The 26,518-nt window shown below is 37.7% G+C and overlaps 1 protein-coding gene and 1 non-coding gene across 15 annotated transcripts in view; both read right to left on the minus strand.

Annotated features, from left to right (window-relative positions):
• Positions 1-504: 504 nt before the first annotated feature.
• CCAR1 (cell division cycle and apoptosis regulator 1) overlaps positions 505-26,518 on the minus strand; it is a 28,112-nt gene continuing 2,098 nt past the window's right edge. For 2 of the 14 annotated variants that reach the window (XM_074590193.1, XM_074590194.1), the window contains exons 3-26: positions 20,727-20,899; positions 20,097-20,141; positions 19,396-19,428; positions 18,207-18,400; positions 17,547-17,661; positions 17,272-17,464; positions 15,958-16,090; positions 15,472-15,633; positions 14,803-15,028; positions 13,719-13,832; positions 12,663-12,829; positions 11,755-11,965; positions 10,865-10,948; positions 10,008-10,193; positions 8,185-8,376; positions 7,473-7,706; positions 7,107-7,233; positions 6,807-6,848; positions 5,339-5,421; positions 4,276-4,422; positions 3,751-3,871; positions 2,996-3,181; positions 2,394-2,599; positions 505-1,042 (exon numbers count right to left, since the gene is read on the minus strand). In XM_074590193.1, coding sequence (XP_074446294.1) covers positions 983-1,042; positions 2,394-2,599; positions 2,996-3,181; positions 3,751-3,871; positions 4,276-4,422; positions 5,339-5,421; positions 6,807-6,848; positions 7,107-7,233; positions 7,473-7,706; positions 8,185-8,376; positions 10,008-10,193; positions 10,865-10,948; positions 11,755-11,965; positions 12,663-12,829; positions 13,719-13,832; positions 14,803-15,028; positions 15,472-15,633; positions 15,958-16,090; positions 17,272-17,464; positions 17,547-17,661; positions 18,207-18,400; positions 19,396-19,428; positions 20,097-20,141; positions 20,727-20,899 — 3,434 coding nt within the window. In that variant the 3' untranslated portion in view covers positions 505-982. The remainder of the gene's footprint in view (positions 1,043-2,393; positions 2,600-2,995; positions 3,182-3,750; positions 3,872-4,275; positions 4,423-5,338; positions 5,422-6,806; positions 6,849-7,106; positions 7,234-7,472; positions 7,707-8,184; positions 8,377-10,007; positions 10,194-10,864; positions 10,949-11,754; positions 11,966-12,662; positions 12,830-13,718; positions 13,833-14,802; positions 15,029-15,471; positions 15,634-15,957; positions 16,091-17,271; positions 17,465-17,546; positions 17,662-18,206; positions 18,401-19,395; positions 19,429-20,096; positions 20,142-20,726; positions 20,900-26,518) is intronic. The other 12 variants (XM_074590200.1, XM_074590201.1, XM_074590196.1 and 9 more) reach the window with 9 other exon arrangements.
• Positions 12,981-13,045, minus strand: LOC141745912 (small nucleolar RNA SNORD98). The gene has a single exon (XR_012588167.1). It is a non-coding gene; the product is annotated as a small nucleolar RNA SNORD98 (small nucleolar RNA).

Genomic DNA, 26,518 nt, shown 5'->3' on the forward strand with positions numbered 1-26,518 from the left:
AATCTTACCCACTTTCCACAAACCAAGTTGTGTCCTGCTCCTTAGTAATTATAACACTGAGTATTGATACTTGTGTATCCATTCTTTTGTTGGACTAGTCTCTGAAGGAATTACACATATTAAGAAAGAAGTCCAAATTTAATTAAAGGCGGCTTACAATGGTAGTTTTTTCTCCATGTAAGGCATTATTCTGACACCTACTGGCCTGGTATCCAACCATATGTTTTAATATACTGCATTTGTTATTAAAAAGAAGTATATATATCAATCCAAAGATACGAATAATTAAAGGAACACAAATGACATACATTTAAAACAGGCCTGTGCATTTTCATATAAATCTCACAACCCTACCAGTATTTTGGTAGGTTTCTATTGCTTTCTTACCTCATCTGAACTACTGTATATTACGAGGCTTTAAATACAAGCAGCTTTGGGGAAGAAAGTTACACTTGGAAGGGAAAAGAAAGTTGTGACAAGTTAAAAAAAAAAAATCCAAGAAGCTGGTTTTTTTTAAAAAAATCTTTACTTGCAAAATTAAGCAGCATGCTATTTTGTGATTTATATTTGAATTTAAAAAGACTAATTAGACCGAAATAAAAATAAAAACCTAAAAATGGCAATTCTATAAATAATGAAAATTTTGATTTCACTAGACTTTAATGAAAAACATTCGGTAATTAAATACTTGCTACTGTTCATTACGTTGATGAACTTTATTAGGGTTAAAACTATAACAAAGTTCATCCTAAAACGTTTTGCAATGCAAAATTATTTTCACTCAAGGAGTGTCTCAAATTGAATGCTAAGAATTACAAGCAATCTTCAGAAGCAGACACTCACATTCATAAAACTTTATACATCTTTTGGAACTAAGATATTTATACTACTAAAATCAAACATGCATCACTTCCCATACATTCTGGTATCATGATTTATATTACATTATGTAACACCATTCTTCTAAACAGCAGCAGTTTTATCATACGTTTGCTCCATTTTCTTTGGATTTCTGATCTTTATCTTCGTTCTTCACAATATCCTTTAAAAGAAAAAAGGGGGAGGATAACATGAATTCTAGCAGTGATATTTCTCACGTGAACTGTAAAGCAGCACAAGACAGAGACAGTATTTAAAACTGACGCCAAACAGTATGGGAACTGATATCTTATTCAGTTTAGTTATAACCAATTAATATTTCCAGTATCTTCCTGAAGAATTGAAGTGGCAGAAACTAAACGTGACCTAAGCACTTCTGAAAAGCACAAAAACCATCCCCAGAAGCCTCACTTCACAGTCTAAAGGTTTGGGGGTTGTTGGGCTTGTTTGTTTGTTTGTTTTCCGTTTGTTTGTTTTTCAAAGAGCAGGTGAAAACAGGTGTTTTTTTGCAAAATCCATTAAATTACGATAAATAATTTACCGTAACAGTTCTAACACAAAATACTTACATTGGTCAAAGCCACCTGAAAACACTAGACTTAGAGGACATTTTCATCTCAAAAACACAAGACAGAACGAGCAATGTGATTTAACTGAGCTAAAAGCATGGGAAATGCACAGCATGCAGCGCCTTCAGCTGCCGATTCTGGTGGAGTATGCAGGGAAGCACAGGACTACCTAACCACACTGCTGACAGAGGGCTGTAAGGTACTGCCAGTTTAATAAGCTACCGTGACTTACGTGATGCATCACTTGTATCCTACAAGGGGGGAAAATAGTTCTAACATTTGTCAAGTCTTCCAGGGGTTTTTGTGTGTGTGGTTTTGCTTTGTTTTTAGAGCTTTTGTGTTATTATGCTATACTGTCTTTTCAAAATAAACATAGAGAGAAGTAGAAGCAAGGCTCCCTCTTAGTTCCAATTTGCCAATCAGTAGTCTTTATAACCTACTTCTATTCATCCTTACTTAATAGGCCCCAAACAGCATTCCTACAGAGTACGCAACTATCTTTCTGTTCAGGGATAGAGATGCTCCAGAGCATTATGCTGGTAGCTTAAAACTCATTTTACTGAAATACCCCCACATAAATTGAAATAATTAAGGTCTGCCTTGAAAAATTACTCCTAACTGGTCAAACAGAAGAGCAGATTTGAACTCTTGGAGATGGACAAGATCAGCACAGGAAAACATTAAGATGATTTGAGATCTACATTAATTATTTATAAATTTTTAAAAACATTTAAGACAAGAACATGTGTTTCAAGCTTAGAAAATACACATTTTATTTGCTATTGTTAAATAATATCACACTGAGCATCTTATATATGTATGTTAAGATACTACTGCCCTGAATTCATGTGAAGATTCTTTTTTATTCTGACGTTTTTGTTCTGATAGTTTAGTCTACAGGAAGCCTGCATACAATAAAAAAAAATGAAATTAAACAATTCTAACCTGTTTAAGAACACTCTGTATTTCATCCATAACAGTAGCTAAATTTTTGATTGTCTTATTCAGCTGACCCTCAAATTGCAAATTTTTGTCATCTGAAATCTTCAGATTTTCTTGCAGTTGGCTAAGGTCCTTTTTCACTTCTTTGAGCTCCGTAGACAGACTTTTGTTAGAATTCTCCAGTTGTAGTATGGTCTTTTCATCCTCATCTTACAAAGAGAAAAAAAAAAGTCAGTGACTTCTAATGCTCTGTACTTTGCATCTTAGTATTCCATTTGCATGCCAACACCATAACTACTAATTTTTAAAGAACATTAAAATCTGCATTGCATTACCATTTGATAAAACTCAATTCTGACTACATTTGGAAGTCTTACATTCAACTTGAATAAAAAAAGATAAAAGCATTTCAGCATGGTGACAACGGTACTCAACAATAGTTGGTATGCAAGTTCAAAGGGCTTGGAAAATAGAAAATACAAGTTTATGGTAAGCAAATAGCTAAGAAATTTAGGTCACAAATATTACTCAAATTGGTTTATCTAATTAATAAGTCTTAGCATCTTGCATCCATGTTAAGTACCACCTTTGAAGTAACGTCCCACCTGTTTTTTCTTCTAGTAACTGAAGCTTTTGTTCTATCTCTGCCCGCACTCTTTCACTCTTCTCCAGCTTCTGTAAAAGGCTCCCAACATCCACCATAGCTCCATTGTACACAATGAGGCCGACATTTTCTTCTATGGCTTTTGATTCTTGCTTTATAGTAGGCGATGGTAACAGTAATCTGTTTCCTGTATTAGATTAAGTAGCATTAGAAAATAATAATTCTGTCATTTTTCAGTTCTAGTGATCAACCTCAAGAACTTCTTAAAAGAATAAATATAGATTCAGGTTTGCTAGTTTATCCCTCATTTCTCTCCTCCCTCCTTACCCCAAGTCTCCCCTTCAAAGAGGAGCATGCTCTTTAATTGCATTCTTCTATGCCTCCTTTCTGCAGTAATTTGTCTTCAAAAAATCAGGCTCTGTTCTACTACCTACAGCACTGATCCTCCTGACTGCAAAACTGCTGTGAATGAGAAATGTTGTTCATCAATATTCAACATTAACCTCTGTCCTCCTTCCTGTTCCAAGATATTAAGATTTATCCTACAGATGCAACAAGCTGTGTTGGAAGCCAGAAATACTGTAATTTATGAACGGCCCAAGATTTACTTTTCCAAACTGTCAGGTTCCCTGCAGACCTGAATTAGTTTCTGCAAGACAGCGAGTATCTCAGAACTCTGATTATCATTCACTCAGAAACAATTCTCTGGAAGTTTGTGGCATAAAAAGAAAAAAAAAAAACCAAACAAAATACCACCTAACATATCTTCCTGTAGTTCTTCAGACTCTTCTTGATTTTCTTCATCTTTAGAAGTATCTGTTAGTCTTCTGTAGAAGCAAGATTCTCTAAGCACTACTTTATTAAGTAGCTTCTTAACCTAAAATACAGCCATTGAAAGAAATAGTGTTACTTAATGCACAGACGTTATATTACCTAAACAAGAATGTTTTAACTTGGAAAACTTAGCAAAATTGCACAGCTCTTTGAACTTTAACATACTGGGGCTTAAAATGAAAGTGAGTTAGGGGAAAAAAAATGATTAAAATTTGGAGATAAGAGCTACATATACAATATGCAGCTCTTAATATGCCCAAACTTCACCTTTTTATTCCAAGACAAGTTACAAAAGATTAAATTAGCATTTCATTGTAAATATGAAGTGGCTACATAAAAATCAGGGATCAAGTATGCAAGCAACAGCCTTTAGAAGCTGAACTATAGCCCTCCCACTTACAGCTTTCCTGTAATATTTTTAAAGAGAGTTCTATTACTACACAAAACCTGAGCACGTGACAGGTGTAGTCCAAGAGTGTAGAGTATCTCCTCCATGTCCTTCTCCAGAAGATATCCACAATGACTTTGATCAAAATATACAAAAGCCATCAGAAGATCCCTATTAACAGTTACCATCTGCGTCTTGTCTTTCTCCTACAGAAAATTCGTTATGAGATTGTTAGGAAGTTATCATATTCCCACCACCTACTAAAAACTATACATTTTTCAGTTTACAAAAGTTTTCCTCTGTTCATTTTATCGTTACTTTCAGATGAGTGATTAATATAACTAGCATTTACCTACTGAGCTCAAATATCATAAGCAAGGTATTTTGGGCAAGTAATCTTTCAAATATTTAAAAGAATTACAGCACAGTGAACAGTAACATCTGGTAGACACAATTCCCTTTTGCTCATGCTAATATGTCAGAAAACGTGAAGAATTAACCTAATTAAACAAGTAATAGTAAACATCCCTTCTCCTCCCAATCATATAATTTATTGGACAGCTGTTTTCACAGTGAAATCCCCATAAACGTGTAATGAATGAGCATCCAACTTTTGCAGCTACAGCAGTTCTGCAGACTGTGTTTTCCCATTATTCCTATTCCTACATCTCCCATTTTTCCTTGAAGAAAAAAAAAAAAAAAAAGAGAGAGAACCAGAATCTTGTTTTATTCTTGCATTTATAAAGAAAAGTCTACATGTAACAAATCAAACTTATGCTGTCCCTTAATCTAAATTGTGGAGCCAAGCTACTGGCCTCACAACACAAAAAGCATCCATTTTCCTGCAGGGAGATGTAAATACATAACAGTACCAGAATCTCATACAAGAGTCTTTCCAAGAGCTTTCACCCAATGAACTTTAAAACCTAAGTGAAAGTAGGCTGTAAGCACCTTACCCAAAGCTGTCACAAGTTCCCTAACTTCTGTATACACTTAACGTTTCAGACCAGAAGTGCTGAAGGAATCAAGGAGTACAAACAGGTCTTACAATAGAAATAGAGTTAAGCCCTAATTAGGACACCTCTAACAAAGTTATATGTAGTTAATAAAGGTGTCAATTACTTTATCTTTAGACGACCTCTCTTTACAATGCCTGTTTCCCTCTCTTCTGTCCTCCCGTTTGTTCATCTCCTCTTCATCCCGGTCTGTAAAACAGAAAGAAAATTCAACATACCCCCAGCAAACAATTCTATAACCATTATCTCAAAACACCTATGTTAATTGAAAAAGTTCACATAAACCCCCACGTATCTGAAATTAATATATTTCCCTGAACGATAAAAAAGCCAAGTGGCATTTAAGGGAGTCCTGTTAAGTTTTGATTATTCTCTGGTCTTATTTTAACATAAGCCATTTGCCATTTTCCCCCTGCGTTTCCTCCACACACAGAGGACAGAACTGAAACAAATGCTAACTAGGCCCAAAATGAGCTCCACCAACATCTATCTAAGTGGTGCGCAGGAAATGAGCCTCTCCTTAATGAGGCTTGGCAGAGTCTGCATTCAGCTATGGTTTTTCCTATTAGGATAAAGTCAGTACTATTTACTCTCAAATACTGTGTATCATAAAAACCATGTAAACTATACAATTAAAAGCATGTGAGTGACATATTCTTTGATCCTATGATTTAGATTCTCCAAGAAGTTACAGATCACATCACTTATTAGATGTGAATTACAAACTGCAGGGTTTTTGTTTAAAGGTAGACAGTAAAACTAAGTCTAAAATCAAGAGAGGAAGAGGAACATGACAACTGCAGGGACGGATTATGGCATGCAGCTCTGTACCTTATACGCAAGTCTTTGGTCAGAGAATCACGTGCCAAGTTCAGCTTTAAGCTCACCTTCTTGTAAGGAAAACTTTGCAAAAAACTACGTATCACAACAACTTGTCTAATTTTGCCAACACGTTTCTGAGAACCAATAGCTTTCTCCTGCACCTCCATGGTATGTTGGATTGTTCTCAGCAAATCTGACTGGGAATGGCACAAGGACAGATTATGGGAAGTAGCAGCACGTGTACAGAACAGGCAAGCCCAGGGCGCTCTCACCACCAGATTATAAGCAAGTAAGAGTTATTTTGGAAACCACGGATTAGCACCAATTTTTAAGGCTGGTGCAGTACTCTGACAAAAATACGACTGAAAATGCTGGTTAGAAAATGCCGGGACTGCAATATCTAAGCAGTTCAATCCCGCATCTCTAGCAAAAGCTCTCCACAAAAGGACAGAAACTCCAAAGTAGTACAAACCAAAAAGCATACATCATGTCTTACGCCTTTCTGAATCTCTGAGCAGGGAAAGAGGGCTACTGCTGCTCCCTGGAGACAGGAAAAATCCCCAGCCCCTTTCCCCATTTCTTCAGGCAAACACAACTCCACCCAAACAGAAATCGACTCCGCATAAAATAATATAAAGAGCATCCCACTCTACATTCTGGCCTAATAAGAACAGGATGACATTTCAGAACTGAGAAATAGGAAGTTAGGCACTTAAAAGTGGCTTGGTTTTTCAGAGGTGCTGAATACTCACATCTCCTACTGACTTCAATGGGAGTTGCGAGTGGTCTGCATTCTGAAAAAAATAAAACCACTTCTATATGCATGCCTTACTTTGAGTACCACAGCTAGATTATATTAACTATGTTCATACAATGCCTAGCACAAAGGCACTTACATTTTAAGCAGATCTGGTCAGAATTAATAAAATAAAATTAGTCTATTAATGCAATTTTAAATTGTCTAGTTCCAGTGCATCCTCCAGCTTGAAAGAACGTACTCAGTGGAAGTGAAAGAAAATTCTGAAAGTCACAAAATCCATAATTCAAGATACCTTCATCTTCATCTTCAGCTTCTTCTGCCTCCATTGGATCATATTCCTCTTGATTATTGTCTTCTTCAGTTTCTTCTTCATCTTTAGAATCATCTTTCCTTTTATCTTCCCTCTGTAACAAAAGTTCCTAAAAATTTATAGTCAGAACAAAAAAACAGGAAAGTAAAAACCTCACTACCATTCATTCAAAATTTGCTTATGTTTATATTTAGTCAATTAAAAGAACTAATATAAATTTATGTGATAGCTGAATGTTAAAATACCCCAATATATCTGAGTTTTTGAAAGCAATGAAGTAAAATTCAAATAGAAACGGTTTAATATTGATCCAGACAGGATAGTACTTCATATGAGCTAGCTGCAGACCTTCTTTTCATCTTTATCTTCTTTTTTGTCTTTATCATCTCCAGATTTTCTCCTCTTAGGTTTTGGATCATCTGTTTCATCATCTTTTTCTTCCTTTTTTTCTTTTCTCTCATCTTTTTTGCCTTTTTTGTCTTTTTTGTCCTCCCTCTCTGGGAGAGAAATTAGTGCTTTGTAAATTCTGACACCAAAATCTCTCTGAAGCATTTCATTGAAGAGTTCTGCAAACAACGATACCTGCACATAAAGAAGAATGAAAAGAGAACTGACAAAAAGTTTTAAAATACATATTAAAAATTTGCACACATGATTAAATAGCTATGAGGTGCTACCTTACCAACTTTTACCATATCTCAGAATTTTATGTACTGTCAGATTTCTTACTACCTGCTTAGAACATGTAAACCTTAAACAGCTTCATAAAAATGCTTCTTCCCTTTACTGCAGCAGTTTAGGACCTAGTCTCACTGCGTAAATTTTAAACTCGGTTCCCTATCTGCCAAAACCTGCGCGTTTCTGCAGTGACTATACTGCTATTGCAAATCATGTGCCAGAGTAAGAAATGTTTTTCTAGGTATTGCACGAATAAACTAACTAACTTAAGTTTTATTTTGATATGCTATCATAAACTTTTACAATTTAGGAATAGTGCAGCTATCACACATAATTAAAAAGAAACAAGAATGGCTAACTGTAAGCAGCATAGCTAAATTACCTCAAAGGAATGTTCTTTATTGTCTTCTAATCTATAGTCCAGAAGAACACTGAGAGACATAATGCTGCAGTCAAACTTCCCACTCTTTGCTGCCCAGTTGGGATGTACAATGATCGCTGGTTCATCAGGCAAGATATATCGTCTCTCCCGCCGCTGACGTTCCATTTCTTCCTGACGTTTTCTTTCCTCTTCCTGAAGAGGCAAAAAAAATAACATACAGCATATTCCAAAGCTGAAGTTTTAGCCTACATTAGTTTTAGGCCTATATCAGCCTATTAGGTTTTTAGGACTCACTGCTTTGAAGAAAGTGAAGGAAAGCCTACGCTGCTGAATGCAACCCAGAAGACAGACTGAAGTCACAGAATTTCCAGAACACACACTGTGTCCACTGCCAACACTCGCCTAAGACAACTGGAAACTAGAGCAACACAAAGCAGGACACGCAATGCTGTTCAGCCCACGAGGGCCTTCCAACTATCTTATGGTGCTGACCGCAGCATATTTACTCAACATCAGGAGGACTCACACTAGTTCACTTCAAGAAATAGTATGCAAGCTAGCAAAGGAATCAATGCTCCCGAGGGTCTTTTGTTTGTTTAGAGATGTTTTTAGAGCCGTATAGGACAGTAAGCATTATTGCTTACATAGGAAGAGTAAAGGCTTCATACATCATCTTACCCAAGATAATCCAACTCAGCTTTAACAATTATCCATCACAATTTACTACGATCTTTTGATTATGGGAAATGCAATCTCTATAGATACAACTGATGCAAATCAAACAAAAGGTTGAAGAAGGTAAAATACCAAGCAGCCTACTGACTGCCAAGAGAAAAATATTAAAAGTCTTATGACTATGGAAAAAAGTCATGGCAGAGCTTGTGCTGTTTGAAAAAGCAGGCACAAAGCTCTTTCCCCGAATCTTAAAAGAAGCTGTGGCAAGAAAGCCCAGGATAGTTGAAGCCCATCCAAGCTGTGGGAGAAGGCAGCAGCTGTCAGAATTAGCAAGCACATGGCCTTTGCTCCCTCAATGAGGTTTACGCAGATATTTATCATCCCACATTGGTTCACAGGTAATACACAAAAAAGTAGGTTTAAAAGCAATTAACATACAATACATTCTCCAGACATTTATGCCTCTTTTCTGTGGTTGAGCTTTGGCCTTACTGCACAGACCTATTTATCCTTGTGAAATGGGAAAACAGACTAAGTACTACTCAAACTACCAACTGCAAAAACTGAGAAACTTCAATACGGTTTATCCAAAAGCAAAAATTAAAAGCTTCATAATAAGGCAAAACAAACCTAAGCAGATCATTAGCCATGTGAAGAAACTGAACTGTTTGAGACACTATAGCCTTTTACAGACTGGAGCCTGCCCTCCTCCCGTTTCCACAGTAATTCCCTAAGGTTTGTAAAAGCCAATACAACTAGGCAACTGCTTTTCACATAGGTTTAAGAAACTAAGATTGTTAAGTGTGTTCACCTGTTCTCGAGCATGGTTTCTCTCAGAAGTTTGGGATTTATTTTTCCTTACATTTAAGGTCTGATGTTAATTCAGACACCTTAGTGCAGTTGCACATTTCAGCTGACTTTGCTGACATAAAGAAATTCAAACTTGCCAAGATTTCATTCCAATTCAGCAGCTCAAATTACAGCAGGAGTTCCCAGTACAGTCATCCAAGAACTGTAAAATCCCAACAAAACTAGGCATATTCCTGTACTTTTTATACTTACGGATATTTATACAGATTTTATATGTAATGTTTTATGTGTTTATGTGTATTTAATAAGACTTAAACCAAATATGTCCAAAGCCTAACCTCTTTGTCATCTTCAGATTTCCTATCCTCCTCCTCTTCCTCTTCTTTCTCAGACTTCTCTAGCTCCTTTTGCTCTTCTTTTTGTTCCTCTACTTTCAGCTGCTTTGTCAGTCGAGCTATCAACTGAGATTTCAGTCCTTTAGAGCTAAGGGTTCGACTTTCTAATTCTTTGCGAAGGTCATTTACCTGGCAAATAAAAGCTCTGTAAGTGGTATCAACCAGTGACATTGCAAAACATGTGATTAGCAGAAAAGGTGAAGTGAAAGTTATGTAAGAGCACTGAAAAGTCAACTGTATTTTTTAAATCTGTACTGAAAAACACTAATATTTACTGATATAAACCATACTACATTTAAAGTTGTGTTCTCAAAGAACCCCTTTTTGAGGGGCTTTTCACAGAGGCAGGGAATGGATTTTACTGTAGTAAAATAGTTTATTACTATTAATCCTTTCAAGGAATCTTTTTATTACATCTCCTGACATATTTTTTTGTATAATTATTGTCTTTTTAAACTAACATTAAAGTATTTTAGACCCCACATTTTTTGAATGCAAGTAGATACGACCAGATTACCGCAGAAGTTTCATTTTCCAGTTAATGTATCATATGTGATACACTTTAATTGTACAAAGTTCAAAAGTTCAGAACAGTTACAATTAGCTGTATTCACTTATTAAAATGAGGAATCACACTCACAAACGGTGATATCACATCTAATACCTATAAAATCAGCAAGGAAGGTAAAACACTGCTGAAGGTTTTTTCTCAGTTAAGGGAATATACAGCTGTATTTCAGGATGCGCCTTAAAAATAGAAATATATAACGGAATCCAGTTTTATGAAAAGTGTTAGTTACCTTCATTGTTTTCGGATCCAGTTTAGACCAGTGCGTAGGTGTAGAGATCTCTTTAGCTTCCCCATCATCCTTTTCCTCTTCGTCCTGACAAATAAAATTTAGAAATTATCATTCAGAAAGCTTGAAAGCATTTCAGTTATTTTTTAAATTCTGTTGCTGATCTGTGCAAGGTCACAACTGTTTCAGATAGTCTTCTCCTAAAGTTATTATTTAGACAAGTTCACACACACATTCTACCACTTTATAAATGATCACAGTGCCACTCAGCCAATACAAGCCAGATCTGTGGAACACAAAAGGGTGAAGAGCAACACCACAAAGAATATCGGGGTTACACAGACACTGCTGGTCTCCATTAACCACACAGCGTGTGATCTTCCCCCAGATTTTAAATTCCCCAAATTACACTTTGTTCAGTCAGACCTTCCCTCATTCCAAGATGTTGATCAGCCACATGGCCTGAAATTCAGATGTTTCAGACTAGTATTTGTTCAATTTCAAATATCACAATTAGAACTGGCCACAAGAGAGAATTTAGAAATTTTAGAAAATGGCAAAATGTTTAAAGACAGCTATTCATAAACTGCATCTCACTCAACAACTGGTCCCAGATTCCAGCAACTATGTCTATGATAAAAAATTTTCTGCGCATCGTAAGCACAATTTAATTCCATTTGTGATATCAGCATACACATTTAAAGTTAGTGAACTAGCTGAAATAAAAATAAAAACCAACATTCGCTACACTGCTGAAAGCTGGTTTACCAGTCATTGTTACCAGTTATGTTCCTCCTATGTATGTATGTTGTGTAGTATGTGGTGTGCATTTTGTGCCTGTGTTCCTGTGCCTGTGAGAAGCAGAAATAGAAAAAGGGATTAGCGTTCAGTGCCTGTTCTCCATCAGCCTCCTTGCGTTCACCCTGAAGCTTCTCGACCAGCTGCTGCTTGTATCCTCGGGAGAGGGTTTCCCACTCTGAGCGGGTGGGAAGGCAATGCCAAACATCCGGGAAAAATAAAACCACTGTCTCCACATGAGCTGGAACTGTACGCCCCTTGTGGGTCTCCTCAGGGCGATGGTAGCGAATCTCTGCAAAACGGTACCTGTTGCAAGGGAAGAAGCATGTTGGAAAAAAAATTCTACAATACATTTTAAAGAGCCTAGATCACTTGTAGCACATCAAGTAAAGAAACTTTGCTGCAAGACCTTGAAGTTTATCTAAAGAAAAAAAATCACGGAAGCCATATTTTCTCTTTCTGGCACATTCGTAAAAAGGTATCACAACTGAAAAGGAGGAAAAACAACAAAACTCTTTTATGTCACTTGTTGTTTAGCACACATAGGTTTAACGTGCAAATAAAAGTTGCTGAAGCACTTTAAATTTAGCATACAGTAGACTTTCCTGGTATCAGTAAAATCGCAATGAGTGTTAAGGTGGGACAAAAACTCATCAAGAGAAAATATGGCTATATAACAAACGGCTATTTATTTATAACAAAAGAACAATGAAATGAAGTTCTCTTGACGATCTTCTCCAGCTATGCACAAAATGAAAAATATTTTCAACACACATTCATTAAAAAAATTACAGCATAACAAGTCAAAATAAATTCTTAATGTAGTATTCAGCACAGTTGGCACCCATCAAACTTACAACAAAACAGAACATCCTTTGAGTAGTTTACCTGCACTACCAAGAGTGGCCGACAAAGAAAAAGAGGTTTTTCCATTTTTTTTTTAAACTTCTGGCAACAGACAAGTGTTTCTACAGTGTACTTTGCTTTGCAGTACAGTACTTACCATTGTGTGCACACACTTAAGTCAATCCCTGTAAGAGCCTTGCAACAACGAATAGCCGTCTTTATCAGCACGGAAGGGTCCTTTTCTGGATCAGGTCCGTCCAGTGATGGGGACCAGTGTCCTCCAATAGCCATAGCTTCATCTTTGCCTTTCATACCCACTAAAAACTAGACAAAAAGAGTCTTCTGAATGTTCCCCTACTAGGGGTAAAGAGCCATTTTGCCAAAGCGCAAAGACTATTTCATAGCACACACAGAGAAATCCATGAGTTAACTGTCACATTATTTTGAAGTCTGAAAATGAAAGTCAGTCAAGAAAGAGTTCAGTTATTTTTTTTCCACAGCGTATTTCAGAAATGGAATAGGTTTAAAACATCATCACTCATTCTTGTTTGCAAGACTTTCCATCATGTTTCTTTATTGGTATGGGCTTGTTCCTTCGCAATTAAAAGCTTTCTAACACAGGAGACAAACAGATACTAATTTAAATGGTGTTTTAATTGCGATACACATTTGTAGATGTTCCTGCTTAAAAGTGATAAAGCAAAGCTACAAAAGATAAGACCACAAGAGCACTATATCTAAAAATCGAAGCACTCCCATTTGCTTTAAGATGATGGGGTTTAATTGGAAAACAACTCCTTGTCCTGAAATACTGTAGCACTTACAGGTTGTTCCATTTAACAATAGTTTTATTACAATTGTTACTTAACTGTTGCTTCATTTGTATTCTCCTCGCAGCTGAGCCCTTAAAAAAAAAAAGTCTAAGTGCTTGTAAAAAAAAAAAAGCTAATGAAGCTGATTTTCATATAATTAACATAGGTTTCTCCAAACATTTACTGTTTGAGTTTGACTAAGTTGAAGAAAGCAGCAAATATGAAAACAGTGAAGATGGAGCTTCTATAAACTGGAAAAAGAATTGACATATAAAGTCTCTTCAGAGGAAAAATGAAACCGTTATTTAGCTTCCTACAAACTTCCCCCTTATCAACAAATATTTTAAAGCTCTATAACCAACCTTTGTTGCCCAAAGTGTCTGGCATTGAAACATATTTACCTTAACAAGTCTAGCAGGATGCTGAAATCCTTCACGAAGTTCTTGGGGATCTTCAGCCAGAGCACATGACTTGTGATAGAGATCTTCCATACTAGGACTAGCCATCAACATCACCTGTTGTGTAAGTCAGATCAGTCTTGTGAAGGTCTCCCACTAAAACTCCTAAACAATGCCCACAACTTGCAAACACCTACACAACCGCACTTTTCCCTTCATGTCACACACAAAAAAAAAATAATCAGAAAAAGTAAAGGTAAAATAAAATTGTAGATCTGAGTGTTAAAATGTCTGCCAAGGACACATTTCCCTCTCTCCCATATGGATGCAATATATGATCTTATTAAAAAAAAAAATAAATCCAAAAGCACATAAAAGCAATATGCTTCCCTTGTTACCACTACATGCCAAACACCCTATACCAAGAAGCACACTGAGTACATTCCTAGTTTTGCATCTAAACCTATCTTTAACACAAAATACTTTGAAAACAGATTGACCTAGAAACCTCAGACCTGTTTGTTTTGACAATGAGGTCTTTTCTATATCATTACAGCCCTTGATGCAGCATTTTTTGACATTCAGATGATCCCCAAATGCTCAATCTACTCTTGACAAAATAATAAATACTGAGATGAATCTGAAAGAAAGAAAGAAAATATCACTAAATGGAAGAGCACAAACTGCACAGAAAGGGCCCTTGAAGGCAAAAAAAAAAAAAGGCTCCACTAACTATTCAGAACGAATTGCCTAAGAACCACCTTCAGAAATCTTGCAGGAGTTGGATTTCTTTCCTACAATCAGATCAGTGCAACTGAGCGCAGAGAAGTAAAAAGACCTCAGTAAAAAAAAAAAAAAACCAAAAAAAACTACAACACAAAACAATATTTGGGACAGCTCTAGTAACAGAAAAACAAACTGTATTTCAGTCATGAGTCTTCAAGCTCTACATACTAGCTCTTTACTGAAAAATTTAAAATGTGGGTTTTGTTCAAATCACTGTAGAATATTTTCAGTTCAGTTTTCACCCTATTAGTAAAAAAAAAATTTCTAATGAATAGTCATAATACTGGAAACCCATACAAACCTTTGCACTGTATAGATGATCAGCATCAGGCGGATCAAGGACAGCGGCATTTTTATCTATAGGATCTACTTCTCTATGCATTACGTAGAAATTACAGTAGTTTCCCAGCTGAAATGGTCTAGACATAGGAAAAGCATCCACCCATGTAAACTGAGCATCAAAGAAATCACTCGGGATATACAAGTTCTGGTAACGCCTCCTCAGCTCCATCATATCACAGCTACGGCTGAAACAAACAACATTATTTGAAAGATACAGCAATAAGAGAACCATTAATAAAGCACATAATTAAGAGGTATATTAATTGGAAATACAACCACTGTATATTTAATACTATATATATAAAATTTAAAGAGCAATATATTTAAGCTAGAATGTCAAGTTTAAAAACAAATAACTACTAAAACCACTTCTGATTAAGGTGTCTACATATTAGGGAATATTTATTAAATAGGGTTATAAAGGTATTTTGCAACAGCATTCAAAAATAAAAAAGAACCTGGAAAAATTTATCATACAAAGTTCTCAGCCATTACATATTTGATCTTTCTTTAAAGTTAAGATCATCATGTAACACTCACTACACACGCGTATGTTGACATGGCTCACAGTAGCCTGTGCCCACAACTGAAGTGAGACGTAGGTAAACATCTGGCACTATAAACATACCAGTCCAGTGAAAACTTGGAAAACTGAACTGTGTAACGAGGAACAACACGTCGTGGTCTTCGAGGCGACCTCTCCCTCTCTCGTCTAGGTGATCTCTCTCTGGAGCGTTTTCTCTGGGGTGATCTTTCCCGAGATCTACGTCTCTCTCGTTCTCTTTCACGACTTAAAAAAATGCAAACAAGATACAAATATTTTTGCAAGCTGGTAACACAAGATGGTTTCTAGCACGACAGAAGCAAGATCTGTCAGAGATGACTCGCAAAAAGGAGAGGAGACATTCCTCAGTTTGTTTCAGTACCGTCTCTTTACAAGAGGGGCTGATTATGCAATTCCTTCATTTCAGATAGACAAGAACTCTTCATGAGTATCTAACAGTGAAGCCACTTGTGCATGTCACTCGCTCACTCTGGAGCAAGCAGCTCAGCTTTGTTTGAGGACCGGTCTTTACAGAATGCTTTGATTATAGTCTAGCCTTCTACAACATACCTCCTGTCATCTTTTCGGTTTGGCATAGGATCTCCTCCTCTGTCATTCCTCCCAGAAAATCTGGATGGTGGGTCTAATCTTCGAGCTGGTTGAGGCTGTGAAACTAGACGAACAGGGGGCTGTAACAAACCACCTGAAACAACAATTTACAAGATCAGTATGTAATAGGGGGCAACTATCTACACCTTACAAACACTGCTGCTTTGCAGTTGTTCCACTTGTGTACCTTTTCTAAATTAACTCGAGTCAAATAAATCTATTTATTAATAACACCCACCCCAAGAAACTTGAGACCGACGCTCTTCTTCACTGATGCAAACTGAGACTCTAGTAAGCGAAACTGGTCTAAAAGCATCTTCTTCAGATGGAAGCTAATATAATCTAAGCACATAGAATCTATCACAGTAAATAGCTAAGCCTTTTCTTGGAAAAGTAATTTGTTTTAAGATAAATATACTACCTACTTATTGAATTAAAGAAAACCTAAAACTTATTTTTGAGGCTATTCATAGGTAAAAACAATCAGCTTCCTGAAAAATTATCCTTAAATCTATTTATTATACTACTGCATCAATCCCCCAGCACATACTTTTGATGTCTCAAGATATTTAACCAACTGATCTGTAAATGAAACAAACATTACTAAACACCAATAAACACCTAGGACTAATTAAATTGTAATAAGCATTGATCCAAAACAGTCTGCTTAGGTGTCAGCTTCAGATCTTCTCCCCTTGCTTTTACTGTGGGTAAAACAAGTCTGAATTTTATCTTATTATCAATCCCATTACTGATTCTTCAGACACTCAAAGTTCAAGTGACCCCACAACCACCTTTGTTTTAGGTCTGCCATGTTCAGCAGTGCTTCTTCTCCCAAATGCCAACTTGGCTAACTGAAATTAATAAAACACAAATATAGAAATAACAGTTTTAACAATACAGCTTTGTGAAACCTGATCTTGTTGAACACTCCAGAAGATGCTGAAGAACTTCATTGCCATTAATACTTTTAACTACCCAACTTGTCTGTGAAAGTGTCAGAATAAGAACTACACTGAATTTGGTTTCAGATTATGAAATCTTAATATGAACAGGAGTCCATGGGGATTTCACTAACCAGGTGATTCTTGAGCTACTGCAGGCCATGTGCCTTGCACATAGCTGCAGGAAGATGCATATTCAAACTGAAAACTCTATAGGGTCCTTTCTGTGTTATTTCAACTACTTTGGTCTTCTGAGTAATAAAAAAAAAGTAATAATCACACCACTAAGCACCAGAAGGACTATAACAAACTTTGTGCACTGAGGGAGCACCTTTCTGCTGTGGCTGCTGCAGCAATGGCTGAGGCTGTGTCTGAAGCAATGGTGTGATAGAAGCTGCAGATATCTGCGCCTGAAGCAAGGACTGCGGCTGCGGCTGCGCCTGAACACTGAATGCAGTCTGCTGTGCAATGGGCTGAAGAACGGCCGGAGGTGTCTTCAGTAACGGCTGAGCTTGCGTCTGGTTCTAACAGCAGAAGAAAAAATGAGTTGTGAGTGAGCCCAAACCAGAAGCCGTCCATACAAGCCACACTGGGTAAACCATATACCTGATTTGGAAGTGTCTGGATCCTTTGTGCATTCCATTTGAATGGCATATTAGGATTGTAAGTGGCTTCTACCAAAACTCTGTCACCCACCTGAGGTGTCTTTCCTTTAACAGCACTGCAAACATTACAGAAAAAATATTGCGAGAGTCTTATTTAGCTAGTCTTACATTTGCAAGTTACATTTACAGTTGAGAGAAAGCAGATAAAATTCATCCAAAAAAAGCTTATAGGAACAGCATCTACCCCCCACATCAGTGAAAGTACTACCTGCTTCAATTCGGAGTATGCACAGGAATTTAATTCCCGTCTTTGGCCCAAAAGCAGAAGTTCCCTAAACAGCACTGAGTTAAAATAAGCAGATAGCAAGTTATATGCATTTAGTCACCCACAAATTCTATAATTTCGTATTATAAGGCGTTTAATACCTTCTGAGTCTCACAGCTTTGGGTTTTGCATTAAGAAAACTCAAAAATTCACATAAAGGAACTCAGATATAGTGTCTATTGACTTACTTGACCACATGACTTTCAGCGCTGACAGAAAAACATACTAACTGCAGACACTACCAATGGAGTCACAGAATTAGAATGCAATAATCTAAACCTTTTACTTAGTGAGGGTATCACAGAGTACATCCGTGGCTAAGTATTTACATCTTACCTAAGTTGAAAAAAGACATCTTCATCCACAAAACCAAAGGTATCATGTAGTTTAGTAACCACCCCGGTGAAGACACGCTGCTTTTGTGGTTGGGTTTGCTGCTGACTTGAGCGGGGTGCTGGATAAGAAACAGTTATCTGGGCTGCCGGCTGAGGAGTAGACAGGCTAAGACTGGTAGGTAGCGCAACAGCTGGCTGTAAGCAAAATAAAACAAACTATAAATCTTACAACCGGCTGACATACCTGCAAGGAACACTTCCTTTACCCACGCAGATGGGAGTTTAAAACGTCTCTAAAGCAATTATTCTGAATAGAGGTTCTCAAAAAGTGGAAGTTGTTTGGTGTTTTTGTTTGTTTAGATTACTTTGAATGAAGACTGGCTTTGCTTATCCTTTTCTTTCAAAAAAGTCAACTTCCCCAAAATATGCACATTGTCTAGAAAAAAAATGAAGACTGCATTATTTTTTACAGGTAACCTGTAGGGTGGGCCTGAAGAGGAGGTAAGTTCCTAACTTAGCCAGAAATACATGCTTAGAGATTGTTCTCCATTTATGTCCCAACTGTAGTGTCAGAAATCAGTAAAGGTTGAGGCTAACACCAGCCCTTCCTTTACTCAACAATTCATATGCTTGCCTTCTTACAAAAGCAGAACACAGTGAGATAATGAAATTAAGTAACCTATTTTTACCTTTTTTTTTTTTTTTTTTTTTTACAAATATGTTTAAAAGGTTACGTGAAAGTGGAACTAGAGCAACTTACAGTGTGTTAAATGGTTGCACGTTTTAAACCTGTCAAGCTCAGCAGGATTCTTTTTAAACCTCTCTGTACGCATACTGCAATAATGTTAACACAGAAAGTTAAATCCCTTCTCAAAGGAGAGAGACAAAATTTTCCTGGTTTGTTACTTACTGCAAAATCCCTGAACACTTGAAGTTCAAACCAAAAAAAAAAAAAAAAAAAGAGTAATCAACACACATATTCCCTTCGAGATTAAGGAAAAGTGGTTGCCATTAATTTTTGAAACCAAGGCTATGCATATTTTAACATCTGGATAAAGTAAACCTGTACCAATAAAATGTCCATTCGTATTAGTTCATTTTACAGATTAAACTACCCAAGATGTCACAAATTTGCACTCTTGCATTATCTGCGTTTGGGGATGAAGACCAAACAATAAAACCAAACTAACCTGAGTTAAAAGGGTCTGCTGAGGTTGCTGCAACTTAAAATAAATAAAGTTATAAATTAATTTTATATGCTTAAGGAAATTGTACAATTTTATCTCCTCTTTACAAGTAAGAGTTTTTGCTTAGTCTGAGGCAGTAAATAGTCCTTTGAGGTTTGGTCATTTCAGCAGTTTGCATATGCATAAAATTGTGCTCATGTGGTTAATTTTAAGATTGTATAATCCAGGTTTATTCCGTAAGCAGAAATGCTGGGTGTTTTGTAACTGAAAGTTAATAGCAATACCAAAAAAAGTTTTGGCAGCTGGAGAAGCTTAGGCCTGTAATTTCCATGTCTTTTTATTCTTTTTCAAAATCCTGTTAAGTTCAAAGATCTTAAAACATAAAAGGGAACTTTTTTTGGACAGCATCTTTCCAGCAGTTAAAATACATGGCCCTGTTTAGAGCAAAGTTTAGCAGGAAGTGTGTACACGTGAATAGTGTATCTTTTTAAATTTCCTTTTTGAATGAAGGTAGGCAGGCTTCCATTCTGGATACGTCTCTCCAAGTTTAGGAACTTCAAGCTCTCTTTCACTACAAAAAACATTACTTAGTTTCCTTAACAACTTCCCATACAAAGATGATTTCGGAGACAAATCCTACAAGACACACAACCAACATTATTTTTAAAGGTATTTGTGATGTACACAGTAAGAATCAGACAAACCTGTTGCTGTACACTATAGAGAGTCTGCTGAGGTTGTGAATATTGCTGAAACAGATAAAAGCAAAATATCTCATAAACAGAAAGTATTATTACCTCAATAATATAAAAATACAAGTTATTTGCTAAGCAGGTTTTAGACACATTTAACAATTCTAATACAAGACATAACTAATAGTATCAACATATTACTTTCATAACAAATATTCTTAGCCTTTAAGTGGACTCTGATTACTCTTTCTAGCTAAAATCAGCAATTTTTGTTAAGCTTGACACATATACAGTATCTAGGGAACAGTATGAAATCATGCAAAATGCTATTAAGGATACATATAGTGATGGAAGATACTTGAAACTTGAGATTCTCAGTTTAGGTGCAGCAAAACTCCTTTTCCCAAAAGGCTTTCCATACCTAAAAGTCAACACCTCCATAGCCAAAATTCTCACCTTCACAGATTAATACAGCTATTGATAGCCGCAGACCTAAAATCCCACTATTTTTTAAACAGGTTTATACTGCAATGTTCTCCATTTCCCATTGTGCTTTTCTCCTGGATGCTTTACCTTTACAAAGCCACTGCTTTATATAGTTAAAGTTCATATAGTCAACACCAAATGCTCTTTTTTCTTTACCTGCTGTAAGGCAGCTGCTGCAGCTGCAGCTTGCTGCTGTAAAGCAGCTGTCTGAGTGAGCTGATAGTTTGTTGGTGTTTGTGTAGTTAGGCCTGCTGCCGCCAACGCCGTCTGCTGGGTGTATATTGTAGGAGAGGCTCCAAGCAGCGATGGCTGCTGTACACCGAGAGCAGCTGAAAAGAGAACATGCACAGTAAGCACTAAGAGCAGCTTCAAACAGCTGAGGTTTCTGACACTTATACTAGACACAGCACGTGATGCCTCACTCCCGAGTCAAGCTCGGGAAGTAGGCCAATCCAATTTCAAAATTCAAGATAAAGGATGACATTCACTAGAAGCTTCTCTTCTAAATTCGTTTACTAATACTACACCACAGCAGAGGCACAGACACCACTTAATTTCCTTCTCTCAAGTTGCTCATGATTTTATAGCTCTAGTAGCTGCCCTCCTCCTCATCTGCGCCCATCCCAACACATAAACACACTGTATTCTTTCTTGAACGCATTTCGGGATTTGTATGAGCCAGATGAAGACTGTCGTTCTGTTCTGTACATTAACTAATACGTTTCATTCTATCTGAGCGCAAGACAAATCTTTACTGTAATGCAGCTATGACACAGAGGCTTACGGAACGTGTCCTTTGAAAATGCACAAGGCTTTGCTTCACTCAGTACTGCCTTTGTCCCCCAGTGAGCTGGATTTGGAGATGTCGGGGCTGGTAGAGAAGGAACAGCCTCCTAACAACAGGGAGTTTAATTGGTCCCCACATATAAAGGGACCAAAGTCGAGCTCTCTCCGGCTCTTACTAGGAAGGATTTGTGCTGCTGAGACTCAAACTGCCAGGAAGGAAAGATTAGTTTATCTTGTTGTTATACCAGCTTTTAATTCACTGCAGAAGATTAAGCAAATCATGAGGAGCGGCCATCCATCTACATGCTATGATCCTTATGCATGCGATCATTCCAAGCAAGGTACGCTTAAGCCTTACAGATGGAACTTCTAGGGACACAGAGCCCTGCACAACGCAAATCTGAGTGAAGAACCACAAACATATCTAGAAACCTGCTCCCTCTTTGGCAGAGGTTTTAAAAAAGTATCTGCAGCTGCATGATCAAATATCACTTCATTAAGCTATCAGTCTAGTTCACATATTTAAATAAAACCAAAGAGAAACTCGGTCGGGAAACACATCACCAAAAAAAACAGGTCACCCAGCCACCTTCAGAACTGAAGAGCATTCAACTTGAACAGGGTTCCTTTCTCTTACAAAGCCATTAAAGAGGCACAACAAAACGATGAACAGATTTACAGCATTCCTCCTGCAGAGTTTGTGCTCCACACAATTCCTACTGGTCCAAAAATGGAGCTGTCATTCCTGACCCAGGGATGCAGTAAGAAATTGCTGGTATTTGGTGATCATCACCATAGAATGCGCAAAAAATGCTGTAACCAACTCAACAGATCCTCTACCACACAGTTCTTTCCAGCAGAGTAAAATCTTCAGAAACCAAGTTGGTGGCGGCACTGATCATCTTACAATTTTGGAATGAAACGTGAAAGCAATATGTAAACAACAGTGAAAATAATCACCACCACTATGAACTCCATCAAATATTGTCACATAAGCATTGCAGGAAGTAATACTATTTTAATAGCGAAACCAAGCATTCTACAATACAGCAAAAATTACAGTATTTCCCATATTACATTACTTTTTCCACTGGAAAATTCCAGCATTTAGGTTTCTTTAGAAGCCAAGCAAGACAAATTTGAGGCTTCTCCTGTGACAGGCCTTCCATTCTCTTGATCCTCCTGCTTGTCCATCAGCTCCAATTTGAATGTGCATTTTTGACCATCCAGAAGCACGCTCTCAGCCAGAACCTCACCAATGCCTCAGGTAACACACCTTAAACAGACCTTTACATCTAGTGAAGATGCTTTGCTGCTGCAGCCTGGGAGAACTTTCACTTTCCTTGGCTGCATTACTTTGCTGGCTCACTCAAAGCAAATAAGCAATGCATTAATCTTTCTCCTCTTATTTCCACATGCTGAGCAAAAATTCCTATTAGTGCATAAATCCACTTGATGCTATTATCTTCGAGTCTGTTTGACTACATTAGCTATTGGCATTCAGTCTAATGTTCTATTCTAATGTTGCACCAACACCAGGGGATAGAGCTCGGAAGCATCATCATGCAAGTTTCACAAGTTCTCTCCTACTTTTTGTACCAAGGATACCCATAAAAATATTACCATGCCTGCTCCCAAAACCAGATCCTGGGGTTACTGCACTCTTCAGTTTCCACTATGACAACTTTGTTTCCAGCATAAACCATAATTATCTCAAACAATTCCCAGCCCACCCAAAGACTCTCGTCCCATTTTGTCCATTAAGAAAAAAAAAAAGATTTTTTGCCATCTCTACGATCACTTTATGAGCATTTAATATTAACTAGGTATCATGTCATCTATGTCACTGCAGATCAACTTATTAACAAAGGGCAAAGACAAAAGACTGATGAGATCCCCTCATAGCCTAACACCTGTAGTAACAAGTTTTTCAAAGCTGTATCTTGTTCCTACCAATTTGCCCTGAAGAATTTCAGGAGTTTAATTTGACTACCTTTCATCTATGTACTCATCCTGGTCAAACAGGCTCCAATTAAATAGGCGACTGTGTTTGCATTACTAGTTTTTTTTTTTAAAAAAAAAAAAAAAGAAAAAAGGAAAATAAAATGACACAGAAAAACAAGAGACAGAGAATGAATTGCAGACCAAGTGTGGAATTGACATCTGACTGCCTCATTACTATTACTGCCAACAAGCATTTGCAGTGACAAACAGTAGCTTCTTAGGATTTGTAATTATCTCAGTAAGTACAGTGATGGAGACACCTTCCTTCAAATGCAGTCTACAAAACTTCCACTCGCACCAAATACTGCACAGCACGACCATCTGTAAGGGCTTGGGTACAAACTAGAGTCCTAGGCTGCAGTCCAAGCATCTTTCCAAGTAACAGAAATTTCTGTTGTGGCAAACAAAAAGTAGTCCCTCTTGCTGCTTCTACATTCCAGAGACCCTTTTAGATTAGGGAAACGTCTTCAAAGTATGTAGCTACGTATAACTGCTTGGTAAGTGATGTAGATTTATTAGGATTACAAGTAAAGGAATACCCTATCCAGGGCTTTGGACACTTTTCACAGTCGTCAGAAATTGTGAGTTTGGGTTCTTGGGTTTTTAAGTTTCTTCAGGCTTAACATGCTTGCAACACAAATGCTATGCAACCTACTCCAAAAAAAAGAAAATAAGATATCCTTTTAACAGGCATACAATAGAAACTAGGTTCAGCATATTTACCACAGGACATCTGCTTACAGCAAGCCAGCAAATTGTGCAACCACTATTTCTTAGTGGCTCTGAGATCCACTACATGCTTGTCCTATTCATACAACTTTTCTTTAGTCACCTCATAGGGGCCACCAGCGATGGCAAGACACTGAGCTTCAGGGACTTTTGCTTTCATCAGGTGCCCTGTTCTTCACTCTAATGCAATGAAATCTGGATATAGCAAAGACAACAACACTAATCAGACAGAACATGGCATAGCTGGGCCTTCCCCTTAACTACAGTCCTATAAAAGGGGGCTTCATTATGCAACCAGAAACCTTAACCCTGAAAAGAGCATACGCCAAGTGCTGTGATACAAACCAAAGACACGTCAAATATTAATAGCTGAGAGAATAGGAGGGTATTCTCCTTTGCAGGCGTTTCAGGAACTCACACATCATTATGCAAGTTAAAACTATAAAGAGTACTTGCAAACAGCAATCTGTGCTATCTAGGAATATTTTCGTTTTTAAAACTTTAATTTTCTGTACTAGGCATGATTTAACTTATGCTTTAACAATGCTTAACTAGCACAGCAGGGACTTTATTCTGGTTTTAGTCATGTGATGCATAAAACCATGAGACAAGGAGTAGAGAAACAATTTCATCGTGTTACAAGTAGGAGTCTCTCTTCACACACAGATCTTTGCTGGCACCTGGAATTACCCGTCTCTCTCCTAATACCACAGGCACAGACAGCAACTAGTAAGCTATCCCAAAGGGATCCCAGGAACCCTTCATTACACAGCAACATTACATGTCACTCTACAACTAACTTAGAGTGTCACACCTTAACTCATATAGTTATTCTTCATCAGGGATGGCCAAGACAGCATCCAAGTCAGCAACACCAAAAATAAAACCAACCAACCAACCCCCTACGAACCTGAAATTACCTTTTTGCAGTTATCAAACTGGGTTTATAACACCGTTACTCACCACGTTTGACATCAGCTTAGGAAAAAGCTATACGTTGTGTTGCTTATGTTATGAAAATCCAGATCTCCTTCCCCCATACCCAAGCACCCTGATGCTTTGGAGAAGGAACCTGACACTTGGATAAAAGCAGCTGGCATGCGTAAGTATATATAACACCTTTTGCCAATCATCTGGTAAATGTAGTTCTTTTAAATCAGTTTATGAACATTGAGCTTCACAAGGGTAAGCCAACCTACACAACTTCTTGAACGTGGCTACAGGTGAGAAGTAGTACATGCTAGTCAGCATGCCTGAGCACTGACAGCATCTCTCTCCATCAGGCAAGCAACCTGGCGGGACAGTCATAGCTTCATGTTGAAATGTGCATGAAAGGTGACTATTTAGCTGCAGTTCTTCAGCTCTCAGCAGGGCCCAAAGGCACCGCATACATTTTAAAAGAAGTTTCCTGTGCTCTGTACTATAAATCAGCACTGACGGTAAAAAAAGCAGGGGACAAAGTATGTGCACAGGTACTAAAACAGGAGCTGGGTGGAAGAACCCCAGGGACTGGATTCAGTAGTACAGACAGGGAAGAAAGAAGATACAGACACAGAGATTGTGTATTGCAGTAGGAATAGGAAAGAACTGCACAGAAGGACACAGGGAGCTAAATGCCTTCAAGAGATACTGGAGAGAAGATACTACAGTGCGAAGAAGGACACTAGAACATGAAGGAAGGTGGAACTAGCACAGTAAGAAGGCAAAAGTGGAACCAAATGTTAGTCTTAATGGCTCTCATCTTTGAGTCAGGTGCTGGTGGATCAGATGAACAGCTAAAAATCCCTGGAGATACTGTCCTCATCATGCACATGAAAAAACTCTCACAGCAACTGATGCTGACTAGCCCTATCCCAATTAAATTTGGCACTAGATTTAATTTAAGGAGGCTCAGAAGTAGGCTAGCCAAAGGCAGAGTCATAGGAACAGGAAAACGGATAAGAAGTTGGTGTGTGCTTCGAGTGCCCTTTCTCCATCCACCTCTTCTCCAGGGCCCCCTTCTGGTCCTAGCTCAGTGATGCCTAAGATGGCTACCAGCTCCACCCCTTCAGCAGGTTTCACGCAGCTTTCCCTCTGAAACAGGACATGGACCTGGCCCTCAGTTTTCCACCACTATTTTTGAAGCACTAGCCGTCACATCAGACAATGCACCAAGAACACTCCAGCCCAGATGCTGCCACCCTTTGACAGCTCCAAGGTATCGCCCAGTCTGACACGAGAACCAAAAGCAGTTTGTGTTTCTCATTTTCCCAAGACTCAGATTGGACCAGCGTCCAAAGGAAAAACCGGACATGGAGGAGTCATTTCAGGAAAGAAAACTGAATCAGGAAGAAAGATTGATTCTTTATTTTCCCCCAGACATGCAACTCCCAAAGAATGGCTGGCATTCCCAACTTTTGCTAAGCTCCCAGACATAAAGCCACTGACAA

Source organism: Larus michahellis, chromosome 6 (assembly GCF_964199755.1).
Source record: "Larus michahellis chromosome 6, bLarMic1.1, whole genome shotgun sequence".
Taxonomy (NCBI): domain Eukaryota; kingdom Metazoa; phylum Chordata; class Aves; order Charadriiformes; family Laridae; genus Larus; species Larus michahellis.